Source organism: Amphiprion ocellaris, chromosome 18 (assembly GCF_022539595.1).
Source record: "Amphiprion ocellaris isolate individual 3 ecotype Okinawa chromosome 18, ASM2253959v1, whole genome shotgun sequence".
Lineage (NCBI taxonomy): Eukaryota > Metazoa > Chordata > Actinopteri > Pomacentridae > Amphiprion > Amphiprion ocellaris.
In genome coordinates this window covers 18,970,111-18,995,742 of record NC_072783.1, presented here as the reverse complement: position 1 = coordinate 18,995,742, position 25,632 = coordinate 18,970,111, and the positions used below count along the sequence as shown (strand labels likewise).

The window sequence follows — 25,632 nt, the reverse complement described above, 5'->3', positions numbered from 1 at the left end:
CCAAAGTCATTCCTGAGATGATATTTTTATGAGAATGGGACAGATGGATGAAAAACATAATGTATCTGGTCATGGCTGCTGCACTGACTTTTGTTTTTACTGGTCCATTATAAGGCTGACAGTGTTTCGTAGCACACTTTTAAATAGTTGGGTTACTTTTTTAAACATGCAAAACATACATTAAATATAACCATGTTTCTAGCAAACTGAAACTACTAGAAGAATCCCTCCAGCTACCATAATAAAGCACACATTCACTATGGTGTAAATTATCCTGTAAAACATCAATAAAAGAACTTACAAAAGGCATATTTCCATGAAAATGTGTGTTTTTCATACTTGTTTCTTGACTTGTACAGAATCAAAAAACCTGTAATTGTAGCACATTCTTTGGCCAGTGGAAAAAAAAAAAACACAATTTTCTCTTCTTTTTCAGTCTTAAAGCTGCACAAATCAATCTTGGAAATTGGAGGTTTCAATTCTGTGCCTCAACACACACAAATCTAGCGTCATGATATCAGAAATTCTTATTTAGTTTTTCGATCCTTTCAGTGACACAATACCAAAATAGCAACCAAGGTCATCATTTCCACTGCAACAGAAATCTGTAGTTTCAGTTTGATTTACCCTGAAGGTGCTTTTATCCAAAGCGACGTACATCTGAGAGTAGATACAACACAAGCAAGGATCTAGTCAGGAGAAAACAACCTGGATAAGTACCACAAAACAAGGACTTTGGGGTATACAGGCAGCGCAGGCTAATAGAATTTTAAAAAATGTTTTGCAGTCTGTCAAGTGCAAAGGTGTTCAGTGAAGAGCTGGGTTTTTCAGTCTTCTCTGAAAGACTGAGAGGGACTCTGTAGCTTGATCATAGTTTGGTAACTCGTTCCACCACCGGGGAACCACAGAACCACATATTAAAGATCATGAGCAGTAGCAGTTGCCTTGTTGATTTTTATTTCTCCCAACAAGTGTTACCTTTTAGACTGTCCTGTCTACTGGTGGTTAGGTGATCAAATAGCTTTAAAAATAATAAATAAATAAAATCTCACACACCTTTTTGAAGTCAATGATAAATAAGTTCATGACTTTAAATGGCTAAATCTAAACTTTGGTGAGCATAATCCAATGTTTCCACATATATTACAAACTCTGTGATTTTTACTAGACTTTAAAACACATATTTACTCATATACGTGGACATAAATCTGGCAAACATTTTTGTACCTCTTAAAATAAAATTAGGCCAATTTGCAATGCTACAGTGACTTGTGGTTTACATAGGTGATTGTTCTTGATTGAACAGCAGTTCAAGAGTTTTCAATCAACCAATTACTCATATTATACACATTTGTTAAGTGTGCAACCCAAGTGAATAATATCAGCTTCTCTTCACTGGCTGCCTGTAAAATCTAGAAGAGCTTCTGCAATCCTTCTCTTTATATACGATAACTCTTAATGACCAACCTCCATTGTTACTTTAAGACCTTATTGTACCACATTATCCTAACAGAGCACTTCACTGTCAGAGTATTGGATTACTTGTGCTCCTTAGAGTTTCTAAAAACAGACTGAGAAGAAGATCCTTCAGTTATCAGCTCCTCTCTTGTGGAATCAGCTCCCAGACTGGGTTCAGGAGGCGGACAGCCTCTCTAATTTTAAGAATAGGCTTAAAACTTTCCTCTTTGATAAAGCTTCTCGCTAGTGCCGGCTCAGGTGGCCCTGAACTATCACTTAGTTAGGCTGCAGTCGGCGCACATGGCTGGGAAACTTCCTATGATGCACTGAGCTCTTCTCCTCCTCTCTCCTTACATGTACATACCACTGCTGCATGTCACTAACTTCATCTTTTTCCTTCCAAAATTGATGTTTTGTCCTTGCTGGAGGTATCTCTGGCTGTGGAGCGACATGTCTCTGATTTGACCTCGCTAACTTCGCCAGGGATTACTCTTCTCTTATGGGTTGTTTAATTGTTTTCTCTCTGCTATATTGTTCTCTCTCCCCTTCATTCTCACCCCAACCAATCGAGGCAGATGACCACCCTCCTTGAGCCTGGTTCTGCAGAAGCTGCCTTTCTTCTGGGAAGATTTTTCTCCCCACTGTTGCCAAAGAGCTTGTTCAAAGCAGCCTTTGGATTTGCTCTGTTTGTTTCTATAAAACTATTTTGTAACAAATACATTACGAGTTGTGTACTATATGAAGTGCCCTGAGATGACTTATGTTACGTGTTATGTTATGTGAACTGGAACTATAGAAATAGCATTGAACTGGATTGAAATAAATTGCTAATTTTGAAAGTAACTAGCAATTAATAAGAACTTAAGAGGAACTTTATACCCAAATGAGTGATGGACTTACCGATAGCTGGTGCATTAGCGATGCAGAAAGCCAATATGGAGCATCAGTGTTTTTCTATTTTTGAAATCATGATGAGCAATTTCTTCATCATTTCATGATAATATCTATTTTAGTACCAAGACAAACAAAAGACATAACATCGTAAAAAGTAGAGAGATGCATTGTCTTGATGGACACTTGCTCGGTGCTTTGGATACTTCACTTTAAGAGTATTTACCTTCTGTGCAAAGGGAGGATTTCCCACAAATGTCTAATGAAAGCAGAACTTGATTTAGGAACACAAGGAACACAAGAGCCTGCAAGATGTTCTTCTCTATTACCGCGCTGTTGTTTTTGTAGATAACACAGGAACAGCCATACATGCAAATTGATCCCTGTGAAGCTCTGAACCGTCTCAGCTCAACATTTTTCTTGCTTATTTTTTCCATCACCACCTCTCCTTCCCTCACTCCCACACTCCTTCCCTCTGACTGATGATCTATGGCTTATCTGCTGACCCATTTGTCGTGGGGAAATAATCTAGCTAATGGAGGAGAAACCAGGTGGATAAGGACATCCAGGACAAGAAAGTACAGTATCCTGCTTAGTGCTGAGCTCACAGAGAGACTGACTGCTGGACTCCTGGCAGTGGACAGTTTGTTTAATGGCCATCTTTGTTCATGGATGCTGTATCCTTGTCTGTGTCCTCTCTCCTCTGGATTGCAACATCACTTGTCCACACTTCCTCCTCTCGCACTCCTCTCTAATTCTGCTGTCATATTAAAGGAACAGTTTAACATTCAAATACCCTTATTTATTCTCTGCTGGAGAGTGACATGAAAAAAATGATCATTATATAGGACATAGTGAGCTTAGCTTAACATAACAAGCAGGGGGTCACACCTAAAGTAGACTGGCTGTGCTCAAAGTGAAAAAAAAAAGTCTTACGAACATTCCTAATGCCTGTTCATTAAGTTTTGTTTAACTGTTAAATCAACAGAAACGTAGATTTTTAACTCTAATTACTCCACCAAGGAACTTCGGGCACATTTTTTGCATCATGTCTGCACATTTTAAGCTTAAGCTTAAACACCATAAAATGAAAAATGGTTAAGGCTAGAGTGCAGGACATTTACACATACATTGAAAACCATTATATTCAAGTCAAACAGTTTCACACAGTAATGATTGAGCCCATCAGTGGTAGGTAAATCTCACTGTATTTCACAAAATACCAAGCTTGTTACATCATCTAACAGTGTCTGGTTTGCCAGAGCTGAAGAGAGAAACAATCACAGCGACAGAGAACAGGTTAGGTTCCAGCTACTAGAAGTACGGTGACGTCTATGTCAGGAAACCTGCACATAATTTCTAATTTCTGTGTTTACTTTGGGTCAGGCTGGAAAACAAATCTTTAAAATGATTCATGTAAAAAGTATGTGTTTTGGAGAACTGCAGGGAACCCAAACGCTGTTCAAATACTTTTTTGTGTGACTCCTCACTTCCCAGAACCTCTATAATAGCTACAATAGCCACATTATTGGGAAAAACACAAGGTTAAAAAAAAAAACAACTGAAATATGTGTGAACCACTTGTCTCCGCCCCACTCTTCTGCTTCTTTGTCTTCCTAGTTGCCACCATTACCTCATCATTTCTTGATGCATCCAAGCTTTTTATTTTCCAAACTACAGCCAGAAGTCAGAAGGTCAGAAGTATGACCATTAGGGAATCATGTATTACACCTTATTTTGGAAAAAAGTCACTTTTTATGGAGTTTTTATCAGATTTGACTGGCGAGTCTATTAATGCAGGTTTTACGCCCAATTGACAACTGCAATTGTGAATCTCTCCCTATTCATTTAGATAGGCACCAAGTCTTGTTAGCCCTAAAAAAACTGCCCAGGGGCATTACCAAGATGGCAAATCTTGCCAATAAGGACTTTGGTATTTAGGCCAGCAGCAGGTAGCCAGTCAATTTGCCCGCCTCAGCTCAGCAGGTCCTCCTTTGATTTGAACTGCACCATAACTTACCTGAGGCCACTGTAATCAAAACACCATCTCAGAGTGTGACACTTCACTTACCCTGCAGCTCTGGACTTAACCCGCAGCCATGAGAGAGAAATTGATTATTTCACCTCATTTTAAAATGTTTAACTAAAAAAGTGTCTCAGTAAGGTAAAAAAAAAAGTGTCTATTCGGTTTTTGCACTACTTTCCTGTCTAACATTGGTGCCCCTCTTTAACCTTGTCTCTTCTTCTCTCCCTGATCTTTTGCTTTGTCTCCATTCCTGCAGACATCTTTAGCCACCCCTCACCTTCTCTCCTCCATTCTCACTCTCTTCTTTCCCTCGGCTGTCTCCCACACTGTGCTGGAGCTGATCCAAAGTATCATCAATAAATCATAAAGAGAAGAAAGGAGATGGTGCTCAGGATTAGGTTCTGGGTTTCTCTCTTTAGAGTGACTCAATCACAAGTCTGATATCCAAGACGACGCGCTAAATATTTAAAGCCAGTTAAACGTGCTAGGCTTGCATTCTGAAAGTCAATTCTCATTATAGAAATAATAATGATATTTTGGTCTGATTACCTTAAATGATCGAGACAGTGATCAAGAAGATGAGTATGGTATATAGTCTCCGTTCAGTGCCAGAATCTTTTCTAAACTTTACTTTAAGGCCACTCTTGCTCCAAAAGTTTTTGTTCCTTTTACTTTGTATGACATGACAGAAATATTGTAGTGCGATCCATTTTCATGTCTCTTCCTCGTGCATCGACCACTTTAAAGAACGCTGTAGCTCGACCTCTGTTCTCATTAAAAAAAAAAACTGATGTAGTCGTGCAGATTTCTGTGTATTTGGCTTTGGTGGACACAGTGTGAAGCACAACAGACAACAGCATTGTACTCTGAAATGAAAGCATAGAACAAATAAACAAATGAAGTTAAAATATAAAAAAAAATCACGCTTCCTCCTCCATATTTGACAGTTGATGTCACACAATGATGAACCATCCTTTCTCCTACTCAAAGGCATACAAAAAAATCCTGAGCGATGAACTAAAGAGTTTACATTTTGATTCATTAGTCTAAAACACCTTTTTCCAGTCTTCAGTAGTCCATTGGTGGTGTTTCATGGCCCAGGCAAGCCTCGTTTTCTTATTCTGCTCAATAATGCTCTCAAGGATATGGTGCCATGGTGTGTTCCAACACTACTTTCATGCAGACAGACTTTTTCTTGTTCTGACGTCTTAGTAATGGCTTTCTTGCTGCAACTCCACCTGTCAAACCTGCAACTCCAAGTCTTCTCTTCACAGTTGAAATTGAGACTTGTTTACTATGACCACTATTAAGCTGTGCTTGCAGTTGTTGTCCTGTGAGTCGCCTATCATGCAGGCCTGTTGACTCTTAGAAACTTGTCTTCTGATTCTGCTGTGGCTTTGGGTCTTCCAGACCTCTTCCTGTCAGAGTTTCCCCCAGTTTCTAAGCCCCTTTTCATGGCGAAGAAAACTGTACACACTAACACACACACTGATTTTTTTGCAATTTCTCTGTAAGAAATACTTACATTTTTCAGAGTTATGATCGTCTGTCTCTCTTCTGTTGTTAATTGCCTTTTCCTCACCATTTTTTACAGCAACACACTAATTTCTGCAGTACAATACTGTTCAAATAATGCTCTCTAGGGTATGGTGGCACAGTGTGTTCCAGCACTACTTTTACGCAGACAGAGGGGTTGTAAGTGATCAAGAAAAACTGGGAGACTTGTAGGATTTGGTAGCACCAACTTTCAAGGCTTGATCAATCTCTATTGCTGCAGAACAGCTTTAAGTTTTTTGCCCATTTCTTGTTCCCTGAAAAAGGTCTTTTTGTATAATTCTGAAATGTGCATTATTTTTCAGTTTTGGGTAATCTTACCTTTTTTTAACCTCTGGCAGATCATCACTTACCTTTGTACCATTTCAAGCTATTCATTGGTCTTGAACTGCTTAAATTTCAATAAAAAAACAGGAAAAATTGGAGTGTTCTAAAACTTTTGGCCGGTAGTGTATGAAATATCAGCATCGGCTGAAAAATAACAATCACAGGCAGCTCACTCCTGTCTGGCTTCAAGAGTACACAGTTTTGTTTGAAATGGTTAAATAATTCTAAATTTGGCATATTTTCCTTATAAGCTGAAGTCATTTCCTTCTTTTGCCCTGCAAATGTGAACAAATGAAAAATTTGGTCTCTCATTGCAAGAGTAGGCACAACAATATGTTAATACCGCTAGAGGAGAGACCTGGTGTCTGTAATGAGGTGGTAAAAATATGAGCATATTCAGGATCAGCAGCCAAAACAGGTTGGAAAATATAATGTCAATTTTTTTTTATACATCAGCAAAAACCCAATATAGTCCATTCTCAAGCAGTGTGTGTAGTATGGTGTAGCTCTTGTCCACATGAGGGAGGCCACCATGATTCAAGTTTTTTTCATCTCACCTGTCGCAGTGTATATCAGCAAAAATGGGATAAAATCATGCTGATATATTAGGTTGCAGACATGGACATTGTAGTTTAACAGTGAAACATCTCAACTGTTTAAGTTTCATATTAATGTGCTATAAACATCTGGTTGCTCAGTATTTTGATTTAAGTCCTACAAACTAAAAACCATCCTATCAGCATTCATTGTCGTATGTGTTAAGTGTGTTTGCATGCTTAGTGAACATATTTCTATCTGTCAGATAAAAAATACTTTCTCCATTTTCACACAGAAGACAAGTTTCAAAGCAGACTATACACAAGAAAAACTAGACAGACGTCAGCTGTTCTGAGATCCACTATACTGTCACTCTGGACAGGATTTAGACTTCAGGAGGACCATTGAGTTGAACGGAAAAATACCAGGTACTTGCAGCTGTAATTACTACTGTGCTGGAGGTGAAAAACTTTAGATTACAGGTACTGGATAAAAGCAGTGATTACATATATTACAAGTACATTGAACTTGCATATGCCATAATGGCAGTAATTACAGCAGAGTACCGCAGGGGATGATTAAAGGTTTTTCATTTTAAGAGTCAGAAAATGCTTACATTGAATATTTTATTGTAAGAAAGGGGCATTTTTGTAGCCAACCACAGACTTTTAATAGGTCACTGAGTGTGAACTACCTTTCAGATCACTGTTCCTTATAGCCAATGAACTACAATAAAATGTTATTTATACAAGCTAGCCCATGCAACCAACATCAATATTTGTACCCATGGTGTCTCTTCTAAAACATGAGACCAGATTAAATATTGAGGGAATCGACCTGACCTCCTCTCTTTTTTCTTTCTCTGGCTCTCTCTTTCAATCTGTCCCCCTTCCTCCTCCCCTCACTCTTCCTCTCCCTCCTCAGTTCTCCTCTCTGTCTGTGTCCAGGAGGAATCTCAGCCACAGAGAAGGTGTAAAGTCAGACTGATGCACTATGGATAGGGTGGCCTGTCTGCTACAGTAAGTGCTGCTGCACTCTGCTATTTAGACTCCCTCAGCTATCGATTGGGGCTCCACTGCACCACTCAGTAAATAAATACATAAATAAATGAACACACTCTCTTAACAGGTCATTCAAGCTACAGCTGAGTTACTTTGCACTTGGACACAATCAGTTCTTTCTGATGCAAATAAACAGTCTTTGCAGATTAACTAATGTAATGTTTTGAACGTGTCTTGAAATGAATTGATCCATTTGTCCTATTTAGTTGTGGTTGTTTAATTTGAAAATCTCTTGCATGCAAAATTAAGCCGTGTAATATGTGGTTTAATTACAATATGCTGTGTTAGTTTTTACTAATGGCAATTCCATGTACTCTACGTACACAAATATACATATATGTAATCACTAGTATGTGGGTGACATGTCTGGGTACTCTGTATGTACAACCTGTGGTAAATGCAGTGGCAATACCATGAAATATATTTCCGTAAGGTATGATCAAGTATATTGCATCATATTGTAATTTGTCATATTGTGCTGTAATTGTACTTGGAACTGTGTTTTGTGGTATTTGATTAGATTATTTAATTGAATTTTATTTTATTTTATTTTATCGTAAAGCACCATATGTTGTATTTCTATTATATTGCAACACGCGATATTGTATCATGCCATGTCATATTGCTTTATATTATAGTGGATCATTTCATAACATACAATATCATGTTGTTCCATACACAATGGTGGAAAAAAGTTTTTGGACACTCCAGGCATTTGTGAAATATTGCATTAAGAATCACTCTTAGGTGTTCAAGTCCAATTTCTTTTACTAGTGATCCACTAATGAAGGTCGTGCTTTTTATTAAAAGACACAATTTTTCGTGTCTATATAAAACACATTTGAAAGAAACAAAAATGGCTAAAACAAGGAACCTAACACTGGAAATATGCCTGAAGATACAGATTCTCAGCCAGGAAAGGTACAGCTGCCACCAGATAGCCAGGAAGCCTCGATGTAGTCCTTCAGCAGATGGTTACACTCTGCAGAAATACAGACAAAGCAGTATCTTGGAAGACAAACCAAGATCTGGGTGTCTAAGGGTTTCTTCAGCAAGAAATGACCACATCCTGATCCACATGTGCAGGGAAAACCGCCCAATGACAGCACAGGAGCTTCAGCAGCAGTTTTCAAACCAAATTGGTGTCCAGTGTTCCACCCACACAGTCTGTGGCCGACTTTTAGATCATGGCTTAAGGTCCTGCAAGGCTGTCAAGAAGCCCAATGAGAGACAGAGGCTAGTCCGGTGTCGTTGGGCCCAAGCACACAAGAACTCGACAGCAAGGAATTACAAGAAGATTCTGTGGTCAGATGAGACCAGTTTCCAGCTTTATCTTCCTCCTGCTAATGTGAGGGTACAGAGAAGGCCAGGAGAAGCATTATGGAGGCAGCATGGTGGAGGCAGTATCATGGTTTGGGGATGCATGAGTGCTGCTGGTGTTGGTCATCTCACTGTCTGTGATGACACATTGAACTCTGCTAAATATTGTGCCATTCTCCAAACCCACATGTTCCCTTTGCACTGTTCCATTGAGGTCAAAACTGGATGTTTCAACAAGATAATGCCCCTTGAACACATCCAGGGCCGGTAGAACTTGGCTGCAGGAGCTCAGTATCCAGGTCTTAGAGTGGCCAGCTCAATCCCTGGACATGAGCCCCATTGAAAATCTGTAGTGGATTATCAAAAGGCCTGTTTCAAAGCATAAACCAAAGAATTTAGAAGAATTAAAATCAGTAATTCAAGAAGAATGGGACAAGATTACCCCTCAACAGTGTGAAATGCTCATGGGGAACATGCCAGCCAGGATTAGAGCTCTACTGCAGGCTAATGGCAGGATTACTAAATATTAATTTGATGATGTGATGGTTTCTTTATTTTTTATTCAGTTTTGAACACATTCTCTGTTATTTGTTGACTTTAATACCATCAATGTTGAGAATTGACATATTAAAACTGTCAAGAATTTAGTTTTGTTAATTTCTCTTGTAAATAACAAACAAAAAAACCCCATTCATATTTGTTTGTGTCTGTCTAATGCAGCCGCACCTTTTGAAACACAAAAAAGATTTTTCAACAAATATTTCACGATAATATTTGAGATCGGGTCAAATTTTAAGGGTGTCCGAAAACTTTTTTCCACCACTGCATTATCACTTTGTATCACAATGTATCATGTCTCATCAACACCACAAAGACAAAGAATTTATATAAGCATTATAACCATCTCTTTCTTGGATCTAAATGTTGTTTACATGTGATGGTTAAAGGGGTGTTGTGTTCACGATTTGTGCAAATGATTCTGAACAACCTGACAGGTAAAAGAAACAACTTAGAAGTGTTACACAGGTCATTTGAAGAAATGCTAATTTCCCTGTTGACTGACAGACCAAACTAAGCACTGGAGAGACAACCATACAGTGAAATGAAATACTGAGCTAAAGTACGGCCAATGATGCAATTGCAAAATGAGTTATGTGATGAAATTCTGGTGAAATAAAAATGTCATTCATCAAATCTGAGTTTTCATACCAGCCGACAACAGATGTGGACTTTTTGTTTCAAGTAAAAAAAAACAAAACAACAACAAAAAAAAAACTCCTTTCTACAGATTTTCTTCTTATCACATGAATGCAGCACAAATCCATCCTGCCCTCCCTCCTTCCCTGCACATCCCTCTCTCCCCCCTGCTACTCCACCTGCTCCGTCCAACCATCCCTCCATCATTCCCTCCTGACAGAGAGGTGATTAGGAGGACAGAGTTCAGACCTGCTGAAAAAGCAGCTTAGCTGTAATTATCGTCTCGGAAAGAAACAAACAGTTCATCAGAGCCTTCCTCCGCAGACTTAACAACTGTTGCCAGGATATATCAAATGCTCGACAACCAGCCGTTACCTAGGTTACCATTGTCTCTGTATGTCTGCAGGCTCTCCATACAGATGAGACTTTTTTTTTTTAAATGTTCAGAAATAGTATAAACCATGAAAATACCAAAACATATTAACATATATGCACCACCTACACTCTCCGGTGTCAGCCAACATACATGTGGATGCCCATGGATACAGACATTCTTCATTTCTTGCACCTGTTTTCTGCCACATTGTGTATGCTCTCTCTCTCTCTCACACACACGCACGGCAGCTTTCACAAATTATTTTTGTGACATTATTCACAGACTAAAGAGTGACCGGAAGAACAATGCTGAGGGGAAGGAGGATTCCCACTTCCATTTAAAACCAAGACATCACAGTTGCACCACAATAAACAGAGGCCACGAAATCAAAGTGTGTCCTTGTACATCCATGTACATCACATATTTCTACAACATAAGTCCTTTTATGGCCACACCGGCGCACATATGCTCTTCCAGTGACTGTTTAGATAATTAATGCACACAAGAATTGGTATTGATATGTTCTGCAGTGGTGGAATGTAATTATAGTACTGCAAAGGTGCAAGATTTCGAAGATTAATATATAACAGAAACTAACTATCAGCTATGTCAAGATACAATGGAGTAATGGCTTCCTGAGCAGAGAATGAATCACAGTCCCTCCTTGTGTGTTCTAATCAAAGCTTCTCTGTTTATGTAAGTGCATGTTAGTCCCTCCCGTTGAAACTGCTCCTGCATTTATAAACACACCGAGTGACTTCCTACACTGCACTGTAAATGCAACAGTGTTATCCAGAGTGTTCAGTCGATGCCCCAAAAATCTATTAAAACCAAAACAGATTAATTTACAGACATTGATTGGTTGGAAATGATGGTGCTGGGGGTGGGGTTGGGCGGGTCGGGTGGTGGGGTGGGGGGCTTGGTGGGGGCTGGGGCTGGGGTGGGCGGGGGTTGGGGTTTGGGTGGCGGGTGGGTCCTCGTGCCCCGGGCCACCTGGGTCGGTCTTGGCGCGCTGGGGGTGTCGGTAGCTGCTCCCTCTTGCTCTCCGGGTTCGCGTCGTTCACGGTGGCCCCGGAGGCTCTCTGGGGGTGCCGCCCTGTGGCTCCTACTGCCCGGGGGGAGGGGTGCCCTGTTGGCTTGGCCCTGCCTTGCCTTGATTGCTGTTCTGGGCTTCCGGGTCCTTCACACTTGCATGTTTGATCAGGTCTCCCCAGCTACTGCCGAGTCCCATTTCAGTGAATGATGGGACCCGCCAGAATGTGCTGAGAATCTCTCCAGAGTCTCCACCCTAAACTCATTCTCTCTTGCACTAGTATCCTCTTCTGGCCTGTTCTATTCTATTCTACACTATCAAGACATCCACAATTATGGTGCTCAGTACCGTTTGTTTAATTATTTATTTATTGTATCTCTTTTTCTTTTCTGCTGGTTTGGATTTCTTTTCTTTTTTCAAAATTTTTTTTTATTATTATTATTTTTTTTTTTTAAATTGATTGACAGTTAGTAGTTGGGAATAACACACCACCTTACTATCTTTAATTGCAATAGCACCGCCTGTTAATTTCTATCCCTGTTCATCCTGTTCGTCCTGTTCGTCCTGTCCAGTCTTTGTTTCCCCCACACACCACTGAGGTGTAGCACTGCCCTCCCTGGCTCATAATAGGGAATTCGAATAAATAAGGTCTGCTTAGCTTTCAGGGAGGGCCGGTGATGGTCACACACATGCACTAAATATTAAAATATTTGGCTGCAAGACTAAAATATGCATCGATCTCATACAATGTTGACTCCCTTCTTGTGGAGTTAAACAATGAGAACAAATGCAGACAAAAAAAAAAAAAAAAAAAAAAAGGAAATGATGGTGCTAAAGTGACTGGTTCCTAATGTCGCATACAGCATCTTAAAGTACAATTTTGAGCTACTTCCCTGAGAAACCATATGACAAAATAAGGCAATTCTTTATTCATCTTACAGTTCATCCCGTAGAAACAGAGAAACATCAGTAAGAAATAAAAATAAACAAGAAATACTCAGAAGTACTGTTATAGATATGTAGAACAGTAGATATTATACAGTGGTGATACTGCAAAATATTATTCCATATGCACAAAAATATTGATATGACAAAGATTCTCCCACAAGTAGAAAATACTGCCATTGCAGAGGCTTTTTTTCTACGTGTAAAAAGTACTGATATCATGCAGTCCTCTAAATGTATAAAATACACTTGAGTGTTTTCATTTTTTACTGCTTTATATCTTTGCTTCACTGCTAAAGTTCAGATTGAATATATTTTCTACCTCACTGCATTTATTTGACAAGGTTATTTTTCAAAATTACAATTTTGCATTAAAAAAAAGATGTTACACTGCTGCAGTGTCTCCCCCGCAGATAAATTATAGTTGCTGCTGTGGCTTAAATTCCTTTTACTGACCTTCTATTCACTCAGTAGTTGAGTGGGCTACCTGAATATCAAAGAGTGAGGTATTTCCCATCAAGTTCCTTCTGGCACTGCACCAGTTGTTCCCTGAGTCATAAGATGACCAGCAGAGAAGCAGCTTTTACCGTGTATGCTCCTAAAAGGTTTTCACTCAGATGTATGATGCAGGTGGAGAGGAGTAGGTGGAGAGTGGACGAATTAACTGAATGAGGGCCGAGGGAGAAGCTCAGGGCCCAAGACAGACCTTTGACTTTGGAAAACAGTTTTCTGACTGTAAACCAGTGGGACTCTGATCTCTCCCTCTCTTTCTGTGTGTTAGTGATGATGTAGTAGCACAAAAAAAAAGGTAAGGTAGGTGAAATGTATCTCATCTCTGCTGCTGAAGGACGCTGCACAGGCCTTTACAAGCGCACACACAGTCGGAGACACACACACACAGAAGGAAATGCGCCTTGTTCCCACTGATGGACAACAGAAGCCGTGGCAGAAGGATGGCATTAAAAAGCAGCAGGGGATGTAGTGTGATGAAAATGTCAGACCAAAACCAGCAGGCTACGTTCAGTAACATGTTTAATCAAATTACAGTGTGTGTGCATTGCTGTGTGGGTACGTGTGTCGCTGTGAGTGTGCACGCAGTATGTGTGTGCATATTCTGCTAGCATGTGTGCGTATGTGTATAAACATCGTGTGTTATGTCTACATGTGCAGCCTATACTTGAATTTCCACCTACAGCATTATGTGCTATAACATACACTACCGTTCAAAAGTTTGGGGTCACTTAGAAATGTCCTTATTATTCTGCCAAGGAATGGCGGAGATTTGTGATGATCGGTGTACGTTTGTCTGTCTGTGTGTCTGTCTGTTAGTAACATTGCTCAAAAACAACGGATTTGGATGAAATTTTCAGGGAAGGTCAGAAATAACACAAAGACGCAAGTGATAAGATTTTGGCAGTGATGCAGGTTATAGTCTGGATCCATGGATTTGTTTAAGATTTCTGTATCATTGTGAGACAGTGGCATGGTATCACTGTAACTATGACAACAAGTGGACGTCACGTCAGCTGCCTACTGACAATCTCATGATTGCGATCCTATTACTAATCGACCGCTGCGGACTGATTGGGACTTATCTGTCAGAAATGATACAAGGAACAATTGATTAAATTGTGGGAGTGCTTCCAAGTCTCATCAATTCCCGCCAGTGACTACATATTTAGGTCACACGATTTGGTATCCGTGCAAAACACACACATGCATAACACACACCTGTGCTCAGCGCAAGGTCATTTTGCTTGTGAGTACATCTATATTAAATGGCCATATTCTATGTTGCCGTGATTTCTTCCACAAATTTTTTCAAGATTTCAGCCGTCGGAAATGATACAATGACTGAGCAGCCTTGACAGAGTACTATGGTCTTTGAGTGCTTTTCTTATTTTTGAAAGAAAAGCAGTTTTTTTTAAATGAAGACAACACTAAATTAATCTGAAATACAGTGTAGACATTGGTAATGTGGTAAATGACTCTTTTAGCTTGAAATGGCTGATTTTTAATGGAATATTTACAAAGGGTTACACAGGTCCATTTCCAGCAACCATCACCCTTGTATTCTAAAGGTACACAGTGCTAGCTAATTGTGTTGTAGCCTTTCAACATTTGATTACTAAAAAACCTTTGTGTAATTCTGTTAGCACATGAATAGAAGTGTGAGTTTTCATGGAAAACATGAAATTGTCTGGGTGACCTCAAACTTTTCAACAGTAGTGATGTTGAGACCAAAATGTATTCAATCTGCAAATGTCTTAAAGTTATAGCATATTATGTAAGGACAAATGTGAAAGTGAAGAACAAGTTTTCAGTAAAAAAAAAAACGAAAAAAAACAACAAAACTCCATACACTCATCTCCAAATCTGATCTCACACTCTCCATCAGTTTTGACAGTTTCTGAGCACTTAAGAATTTATGACAGTACTTGCTATGAATTTCTAGTAACCCTTTACCAGGATTTTTAAATTATTTGATGACAAATCCAGAGGAGCCCACAGGGACGTAGCCTGATACTACTTAAAAGGCTGCTTCTATCAGGTTCATGCTTCAAATTTAGTGTTTTTTGATCTTCTCTCTGCAGCTTGTTGGCCTCAGGTGACATAACACATCTATTGTCCTCTCCAGATTGTATTCCTGTTCATGAATCTGTTACTGCTCTCTCAAAACCCGACATGCAGACTGATTGCTGCTCAAATTTGTTGCATGTGTGCGTTCTGCTTCTTGTGCAAGCCCCCAGTGTTTATGTAGGGTTATGCTTGGCCACCTGTTTGTCTATGTTTCTGTGTGTTGCCGTGAAACTCACCCAGCCACTACTATGAAGAAGTCCAAGCGGTTCCACGTGTCTCCAAGGTAACACTTCTTGCCAAAAATCCCCAGAGCCACCATCTTAATCACCATCTCAATGGCAAAGAATGCAAAGATGAAGTCATCAAAGTCCTGCATAGACACGGATAAACAAAACAGAGTGAGTGTTAACATGTAAAATGCAGGAAGCTGCAAGGTTGCAGTTGACAAACTCTCGTGAGAGGTAATCATTTGTCTTATTTGTCATCTTACTACCAGTAAAATGTTGATAAAGATGTTTTAAATTTGGTTCTTCAAGTATTTGACCAAGATACAAAATATATTCCTTGACTTCCTGTTACAGGTAAACAACATTAAAAGATTAAAAGTCTGCAGCCTTGCTACCAGCAATATGAGGCCAAATGCAAATATAACATTGTCACAATGCCAACATGACAATGCTAATATGCTATGACGGTGTTTCCCAAACTTTTTAGTAGTTAAATTTAACAGCTGTTTCACTCCACCAAGGAACGGCGAAGTTAAGTGACGATCGGCACACATTTGTCTGTCTGTCTGTCTATCTGTCTGTTAGCAACATTACTCAAAAATGGACTAATGGATTTGAATGAAGTTTTCAGGGAAGGTCAGAAATGACATAAGGACTAACTGATTAGATTATGGCAGTGATGCGGCTTATAGTCTGGATCCATGGATTTGTTTAAGATTTCTGTATCTTTGTGAGATAGCGGCACAACGTCACTGTAACTATGACAACAAGTGAACACTACGTCAGCTGCCTGCTGACGATCACATGATTGTGATCCTACTACAAATCAGCCGTTGTGGACTTACCATGGCCGTATGAAATGACATAAGGAACAATTGATTAAATTGTGGGGGTGTTTCCGATTCTTATCAATTCCCGCTTCCTGGTACATATTTAGGTCACACAATTTGTTATCTGTACATAACACACACATGCATAACACACAGCTGTGCTCAGCGCAAGGTTGTTTAGTTTGTGGCTACATCTATATTAAATGGACACATTCTATGGTGCCGTGATTTCTGCCACAAATTTTTTCAAGATTTCATCCACTGGATGATTTCTTGTTTTTTATATATTTTGTCACAATTTTTGGCTAAAATATGATATTTCAACTCTTTTTTAAAAATGTTTTGGGATTTATGGAAATCATCCCACAGCCACGATTTGGTTTTTGGCAACTTCCCAGGGATAAGATGAATACCGTCTTAGTTTAGCACAATAGCAACACTTGGGAACAACAAACGTCCGTAGAAAATCTTTATCCAGTTCATTTAGTAACTGTTTGAGATATTTCACTGGAAAGGAAATTACTTTCACCCTCTGCTGAGAACTGTTTTCTTCACTGCAAAGCCTTCTGACCATTCACATCTGGACCTTGTGTCTTCTTCCATTTTGCAGTGAAAACTTATTCTCCTGTGGATTATTTAAAAAAATGCAAAATTCTGCCTGCACTAATATGAATGTGGGTGCTTTAAATACACATTTTATAGTATTCTGTTTAATATATGCAGGGGAAGTCGTTTCTCTTTATAAAAGAGCTTACTTTGACCGGGGAACAGAGCAGGCAAGATTTGTTACCATTGTATATCAGTGCTTTGCACATTTGTGCAACAAAGTCCAGTTCTTTTTCATCTTTCTTCCTCGATTGAGAAATGCCTCCAAAATGTCAGACTGACCTCGCTTTGCTTTTGTACAGTAAGAAGTTGCTTTATCCTTTTTTTCAGCTTCATTTGTTAACTTCATCCTTCGTCCTCCTGGTTAGCCCAAAATACATGTGACGTGTCAAAAAGGAATTGTCTGCCGAAAACTGATTAAGTTTTTCTGCACGCACTCAGTTTCTATATGTCTACAGCTTATTTTTTGTGAGTTAAACAGTCATGAGGGAAAGAACTCTTTTTCACATATCTTTCACCAGTTAAAAGAACTTGGTTGGTTATAATCTAGGGCACAAATCAGGTAAGATAATGGTGGAACAGTCAGAAAGAAAAGATCCCTTTTGCAATTATTCCCGTTTCTGCATTATTTTACCTGATCCATGCGCTGCATTACAACCAATACGTTCTTCTACCAGTTAAAGGTCCAAGGGTGTTGGATATATCAAACACATCACCCTAAGTATAATAACAATAGTATACTTGAAATAATTTTTAAAATGCCATGCATGATAAACTCTACATTACTTTCACAGCATTTATTCAGTTACAAGAAATGATAAAGTTTCACAAAGATACTCTGTTGCTGTTATCACAGACATAAAGTTATGTATATTCACACATTGCAGCTGTTTGAGTCAAATAAAAACAGCTGGGAGATATGGCCCTGATGCATTATTAAGCTGATCTCCAATGTCACCAGGTTTCATTCTATGGGGACCATAAATGTTTGTCTTCAGGCAATCCAAGAACCAAGAAGAAATTTTTTAAATTGAACCTGATTGTGTTTCTGTGTTTTTGTGTTCTTGCATTGTGCATAATAAGTTAATCCATAGGCTTTAAACAGTGCAGGTTTACAACAGAGGTTATGTGCTGTCATTTTGATGCATTCATAATATTTCAGTCACACAGTTGGGCCTCTAACTGGTAAAAGAACTTGATTGGTTATAGTGTAGCGCACAGAACAGGTAAAACAATACAGAAACATCCCAATAATTGCAAAAGATATCTTTTCTTTCTGACTGTTTCTAAAACATCTTACACAATGCTCAAGATTATAACCAATCAAGTTATTTTAATTGGTAAAAAAATCTAGGGCTCTTTTAAGATGCATGTTTACATTGAATTTTTTTGCACAAAGTTACTTTTGTAATGTTGAATACAGTCTTTTAGATTTTTTCCCCCTATGGTTATGATTCATCCAAGGGTTAAGATATTTTAATCTGAACCACAGTGGTGGCTCAACCAACTGTCTAACATACTAAGCTGTATGGTGGCTAGAAATCATAATCTGCTATTAAAGACTTGTGACATCTACAAACAATGGCGTCTTACTGTGGCTGGATGTGATCACCACACGTATCCACGTGTTATCACATGACCATGCTTCTATATAAAGTGTTGCAATCACAACTAGACCATCTTCATCTCTATGCGCGCATGGAAATTTGCATTTCTTTACTGCAGCTTCCTATTGTGGTGCTCTAATATCTGCAACAGACTCAGGCTCTAATATTAGACATACAATACATCTGATGTTTAAAAATATCCCGCGGAGAATCTTTGACAGATATGTGATGTTTTATTAATTCCTGCAGAGAAATCCTCTTTTCTCTTTGCCCTGTCATCAGGAGGTCAGGCTCCCCGTGGATGGGGAGAGAGCAAAGAGATAACAGCTGTAAAAGATTTACTGTTCTGCTCAAGGACACTTCAGCAAGCCAGATGCTTGATATCCACAAGTGAGCTCAGGTTTAATGGTTTTGCCACCCTGCTTTCTTAGCACAGACTCAAGCTCCGAATGGCTTGAGATCCAGAATATATAATGTAGTAACTTGGAACAAACTGCTCATTGCACTAATCAGTATTCCTGCCCTCATTACTGTCTGTCTGGCTGTCTGACTGAGCCTCAACTCTCCAAACCATTATCAGACTGGACTGAAGACAAAAAAAACAAGGGCAAGAATGAGGACAGGAGTTGGAGCAAAATTAAAAGAAGACAACATTAATACTTGAAATAGGAAAATCAATAAATAAATAAAGACGAGCAGAAGTGGAGGAATTGGAGATGAGAAGGGAAAGAATTCAGCTGAAAGAAAAGAAGAGAAAATATTCTGGAAGGCGATCAAGGCGCAGGACACCCACTGATAGATGAGTCATCCCAACATGAACAGAGAAATGTATAAATATATCAAATCCTGTTAGCTTAAGGAGAAGCTAGCCTCTCACTGCTCCAAAGTTCATTGGAAGTAAAATGTGGAGGTTCACACGGGAATGTATACGTCTGAGAGTGTGTTTACAACTCAAAATTCTCATCCCGTCCAATCTACGGAGAGTCTTCGTGCAGTCTGCTGAAAGAAAGCCCAAAAAATTCTACCCAACACATGCGGCTGCACTGCTGTTTCCAGGGCTTACAACCTATCAGACAGTTCGGCTGTGGAGCCAACAGCTGCCTGAGGTTAACTCCCTAATACTGACCATACATCAGTCCAGATGTTTTGCACACCACTCATTTACTCCAAAGAGGCAGAAGAGCCTCAGAGCAGATTGTTTAGTGATGCATAATCTCCCAAAAGAAAAGGTAGGAGAAAAAACATTGTGTTTGATCTAAATTTAATCTGAGCTGTCTGAATGCTGGAACCAACCTTCCTATGCGAGGCAACACACAGGTCATAACACTTGATACTGTGACATGGGTGTTACACCTTGTCATGGTGCAATTATGCCTTCATGAATTCTGTATATAAACTTAAGGTACAATGGAAATTGTGTTTAGTTTAATTATCAGGTGTGAAAGTACAAAGTCCTGAATGCTTTATACAAATTATTGTCCCAAAATCTGCACAGTTATCCCCGTACTTGAGCAATCATGGCATCCTGACTGTTGCTACATGTTTGCATGTGTGTATTTTCAGACAAACCATTAGCTTTTCCCAGTTTAACTAAGCAGTTTTGGTGTTTGAACCAACGACAGTAATCAACAAGTCAAAACACCATCAAACCATGGTCCCCCCAGGACCCCAGTCTCCTTGGTGAAAGCCATTTCATTTATGCCTCCTCCACCTTTCCAACTTCCACCCACAGATTTTGTTGCTCTATTCATGTGTGAAGTAAATGAAATTCATGAGTCACATGACTTGCATGCAGGCCAATAGAAAAGAATAGGACAAAACAAACCATTCAACTTACATTTCGGTGTGGGACTGCATTAAAGAATACCATCCCTCACTGGCTTCCCAGCCAATAATATAATGGCCTTAGATTGTGCTGTAATTATAATGCAAATTTAATATGTGTCACACTTACTAAGATTGCCTATATATAAAGAGGAATGTTATCAGCTCATGTTGTCCATTTGTGCTGTTCTTCAGTTTTGAAAATGCAGCTCTTCAAGGTTTGCCGAAGTCAGAAAAACCTTTAAATCCTCATTACTCCATCGCTTGGGTTTGTGTTTGCACGTGTCTTTCTCTTTTCCCGAACATGATTCAAAAATGGCAACACAACAAGCCACGGCAGTCAGTATATTATGGGTCATTTCATGATTTTCTGATTGTGCTGTGCAGATGTTGGAAGTAGCTGCAGGCAATCTGGGAGAATATGGTCCTAAACTGTTTGTGAACCATATCACAATGCAACCTAGCATCACCAATTTGGACTGACGATCAAGAACTTCAGCATGTTTTGCTTACGAAAGTCAAGTTTGTCTCGAACAACCAATAACTGCACAGTGTAAAACGGGATTGAATGTGTTTGCTGGAAGGCACTAGATGGCAAAAGCACTGGTATGTGGAACCATACCCCAGGTTTCTTTATTCTGCACTTGTAAGACGCCTTCTTAAGGATGAGTAGTTGAGGTAAGAATTCTATTGGTATGTTGCAAGACAACATAAAAACAAATCCTGATAGTTAAAAAGTGAACTATTGATATAATTTTAGCAATATGCATTTGATTATATCATAATCAATCATAATAACCCAGCACCATTAACTATCTGGGTGACACTCCAACATAGTAGGAGGCAGCAGTTGAAACCGCAATGAAATGGACAGAAGACAAAGAGGAAGACTCAGTGCCTAGTAAGCTCACTAATAACACAGATGAAAGCAAGACACTGTACCTGCTCAAAAAAAAGCATTAACTTTACTAATGCTTGTTACATTTTCATGTTGGTGTTGTGATGATATCTGTACTGTGATTTTTACTGAAAGAAATAATGGTGCAGTGAAAACATGATATCACGACAGCACTAATTTTATACTTCATTCGGGTCCAATGTTTTATTTAAAACTCAACTTTGGATGAATTGAAAGGACAATGAGTTCAGTTACAGCCTTGAGAACCCTTCTTCAATTTTATATCATCTTGGAAACTCAACTTGACATTTCTAATTTAGGTTGGCACAAAGTACACGTATCATCTGCTGAATTAAAAATAAGTGAAAACAACATCATATTGCAAAAAAGAAAAAAAACTAACAAAAAACATCTGTGGAAGCTTGGAGCACATCCAGTGAAACTCAAATTACCATTGAGAGAGTTTTTTTTTTGCCTTGACGCCTTTAAAAAAAAAGACTGATTTTAAGGCCTTGAATTAAATTTTTCCTTTGATTCTGTATTTGCATATTTCTACAAAGGTTAACAGCAAAAGATCCACCCATGCATATAAAATAGGTGTGAAGGGTTTCTGTCTGCTCATTTAAAGGCTAGATAAAGAAGCTGCTCTTGTTAGTAGTCAGCTTGACTCTGCATGTTGTACCATGCATGAGAGATAACAGAGCAACAACAGTCTGTTGGAAAAATAACAAGAAAGTCCAACTATTGACAGATGTTACAACCCAAGATGCATGACTGAGAGAATGAGTGTTGTATGAAATAAAAAAAGCACAGATGTTTACCGCCATGCTGAGCCTTAAATGACTGCATCACTTTCTCCTCCAATGATTCATCCGTCTGCCTCCGTTCTCTTTCATTTTCGAATCAGCCGTTTCTATTGTCTCTGCTGGGGAGTAATTACTCATCTATTTTGCATTAGCTAAAGCCTGCATGCCTGCAGAGCCTGTAATATAGGAAACCCCCTTAAGATAAAGGGTGATGGGAACAATATCCCTACTGACACACACACACACACACACACACAACTTCAATTACATCTACACACACACATCCATGAAGCCATGCAGTACACATAGGCACGCTTATACATCGTCGTCTAGCATACTGTCGCATTTACAACATGGGACCAAGGCTTCAGGGATAAACTGACACTGAGCTGATGTCAGGCAGCTCAACCCTCTCTCATGTTCTTGCTACGAACACACACACACACACACACACACACACACACACACACTCTACCTACAGCTGGGACTTTGAATTCAACGAAGTCAACAGGACACGTTGGCCTGAGGCATTCCCACTGGAGCACACATGGTAACACAGGCTCAGTAATCGGGATATTGATTCCCTGAAACGTGTATCACACACCAGTGGAGCGTGAAACGTTTTGCATGATCCTGATGAACACAGATTAGATGTGATATCCAAACATACAGCAAAAAACTGAGTAGACGCCACATCAATCTCAGGCCAAGATGCAACTCTCTGAGGCTTCTTATCAAGCTGAGTGTTTACTCAAAATGAAAATGTGTGCATCGCTCTGGGTGTGTTTTGTCACTATGGTTCACTGACTGTATGTCCATGCAGAGACCAGAGAAGCCTAACACACACTCGCCTGCCTCCAAGGGAGTAGACACCAGTGACCTGTGCTGAACGGCTCACTGCTCACACACTCCCTAATTTCTACCCTCCACTGTGTTCTCTGGCCCCCAAAAAAAGGCTTACAGAAGGACATAATATTTGAACTCCTCTTGAGTCTATTTCTGCAAATGTCTTGTGTTATCTCTAAATAATAATGCGACTTTCACATTCTGAGTAAACAAAACTAAAAAGTTAATTACGTTATATCATCCGGCCTAATCCTAGCTCAGACAAGCCTCACGAAATTAGCTTTCATTTGGCGTGACAGTCACAAAAGTGTGAAAGCGAGAGAACTTGTGGTGAGTCAATCCAATCTAAAATGCTCAGAATCAGTGAAAGGTGAATCTACAAAAACTACTTCTGAAGCAAAGCTAAGTGGTGAATCAGATAATGAAACAAATGGCTATGCAATATTCTTTGTCAAATTGAAAAGCATTTAATGAGTGTATCATGGCTCAAAAACTGTTGAGAGGTCAGTTTTTCATAAAGGGTTTGCATGTGTTGGTGACGCCTATTGTGTTCATTGTTACGGGGGTTTTGCACTGCATCTACCAGAGATCATTTGTCAATGAAACTCTGCTGGCTGTGCTGTAAAGCCTATGTCTTTTGATTTGAGTAGGTGGCAGGTAACGCTCCTCATCCTTCTATATTTATTCCAAACAAGCCACTGTTGCTGCTGCCAGATATGGAAAAGCCTTTGCTTCCTGTGCACCAGACGGCCCTTGTAAAGACTTACAGACGCAGACTGTTTGGAACAGTGATTGTAAAAGCTTCATCCAATAAACTACGGGTATAAGATTAATCACCATTAAGAGTACCGACGAATTAACGAAATGTAAACCTATAGCACGTTTTCAAATGGAGACATTGGTGGCCTTTTTCATAACAGTGTGACAGTGAGCCAGCATGCATAGTGTCCGTGGACAAATGCCATGGACACTGCTCTTTGATATAAATCCCACAATGCAAGGCTTTGACTTTGATGTGCCAGGCCTCCGAATATCCCTTCAGTAAGATGACATATTTACATTGTGTTATTCTAAGTTTAATGAACAGCAACTGTGAGAAAAGGCTTCCACTGGTCAGACAAAGTGACCATTGTCTCAGACTCTTCATTGTGGATGCACATTTAGGCCTAAAATTGTTTAGATCCATGCTGAACTTAGATTTTTTTATATGACTAGTGGGTTTCTTCCAGCCAGCAAGGATACTAACAAGCTACAGAAGACAGATATTAAAGACACATTTTAGGGTGTCCTGGTAGCTCAACTGGGTGGGCTATAGTCCCAGACGCAGTGGTCATGGGTTCAAGTCCAACCCATGGCTCTTTGTTGCAGATCCTTCCCACTGTCCTATATAATGAAGCTTTATGGCCAAAATATTTTCTTAAAAATGATACATTTCAATTATAAACTATTTATTTCTATCATCTCTACTAAAAATGCCATGTCCAGAATATGTCACACTGTTTGAAAGGGTTGCAAATCGTTGACAAAATGCAGCTTTAATGTCAATCCGAACGGTCCTGGTTATTTCTACCACGTTCTACAGCAACTAAGAACAACTGATGTAGTAGTTTTCTGGTCAATTGCATATCAAGAGCTAGTTGAGCTTGTTTTCATGGTCTATCACTGACAGAGAGCTTCTGCTCACAAGATTGGGAAAAACTATTTGACCTTATCCAAGTGTTTTCAAGTGCCAGTGGCCACAGTGTAAAGCAAAATTTAAAAGTTCGAGTTCCACATGGTAGAGGGTGTCAGGAAGCCCAAAGTGACCCTATGCTGGCAAGAATGGTAGTGCAAGAGGCCAAGAAGAATTCAAGGATCACTATCAAGTCCATCCTAATGAATCTGAGTAATGCTAGGATTAACATCTCAAAGCAGACACTGAACAGGGCTGCTGACTATGGACGCCGCCCAAAGAAGACTCTACTTCTCTAAGACAAGCAAACAAAAGCTTGCCAAGCATTTGCAAAAGCAAAGACGACAGTCATCTGTTCTGTGGTCACATGAGATGAAAATGAAGTTGTTTGGACACAGGGATGTGGTTTTCATTTGGTGAAAGAAGGGAGAAACACTGAACTGAAAGAACACCATCCCCACAGTTAGACATAGTGGGGGGAATGTGATGTTTTGGGAGTTGTTTTTTCTTTCACCCAATGAGCCAGACAGTCTTGTTAAAGTAAACAGCATCATCAGACAAGAGGATGACATTAAGATTGTAAAGGGAAATATCAAGCAGTCTGCAGAAAAACTCATCGTTGTGCTGCACTGGACCTTCTAACAAGACAATGACCTGAAACGTGCAGCCAGATTGGTGAAGAAATAGTTAAGAGGAAAACAATATGAACATGTTGAAGTCAGAGTGTAGACTTGAATCCATCCAGAATCTGTAAAGGAACTTAAGACCAGAGTTATGGTAAAAAAAACAAAAACAAAAAAAAAAAACTGTGGATACACACAAGAAGACTATTAGGAATTGAAAGAACCAGTGATTCCTTTGATATAACAAGAACTTTGGACATGACATTTTTTGTTAATTTTAACATGAAATCATTAAAATTGACCATTAACATCTGTAACACAATATTTCACCCATCCATCCATCCATTATCTATACACTGCTTAATCCTCACTAGGGTCGCGGGGGGGG

The 25,632-nt window shown here is 39.4% G+C and overlaps 1 protein-coding gene across 14 annotated transcripts in view; it reads right to left on the bottom strand.

Moving 5' to 3' along the window:
- cacna1g (calcium channel, voltage-dependent, T type, alpha 1G subunit) overlaps positions 1–25,632 on the bottom strand; it is a 321,585-nt gene that overhangs the window by 173,726 nt on the left and 122,227 nt on the right. For all 14 annotated transcript variants that reach the window (XM_055004159.1, XM_055004146.1, XM_055004148.1 and 11 more), the window contains one exon: positions 15,542–15,675. In XM_055004159.1, coding sequence (XP_054860134.1) covers positions 15,542–15,675 — 134 coding nt within the window. The remainder of the gene's footprint in view (positions 1–15,541; positions 15,676–25,632) is intronic.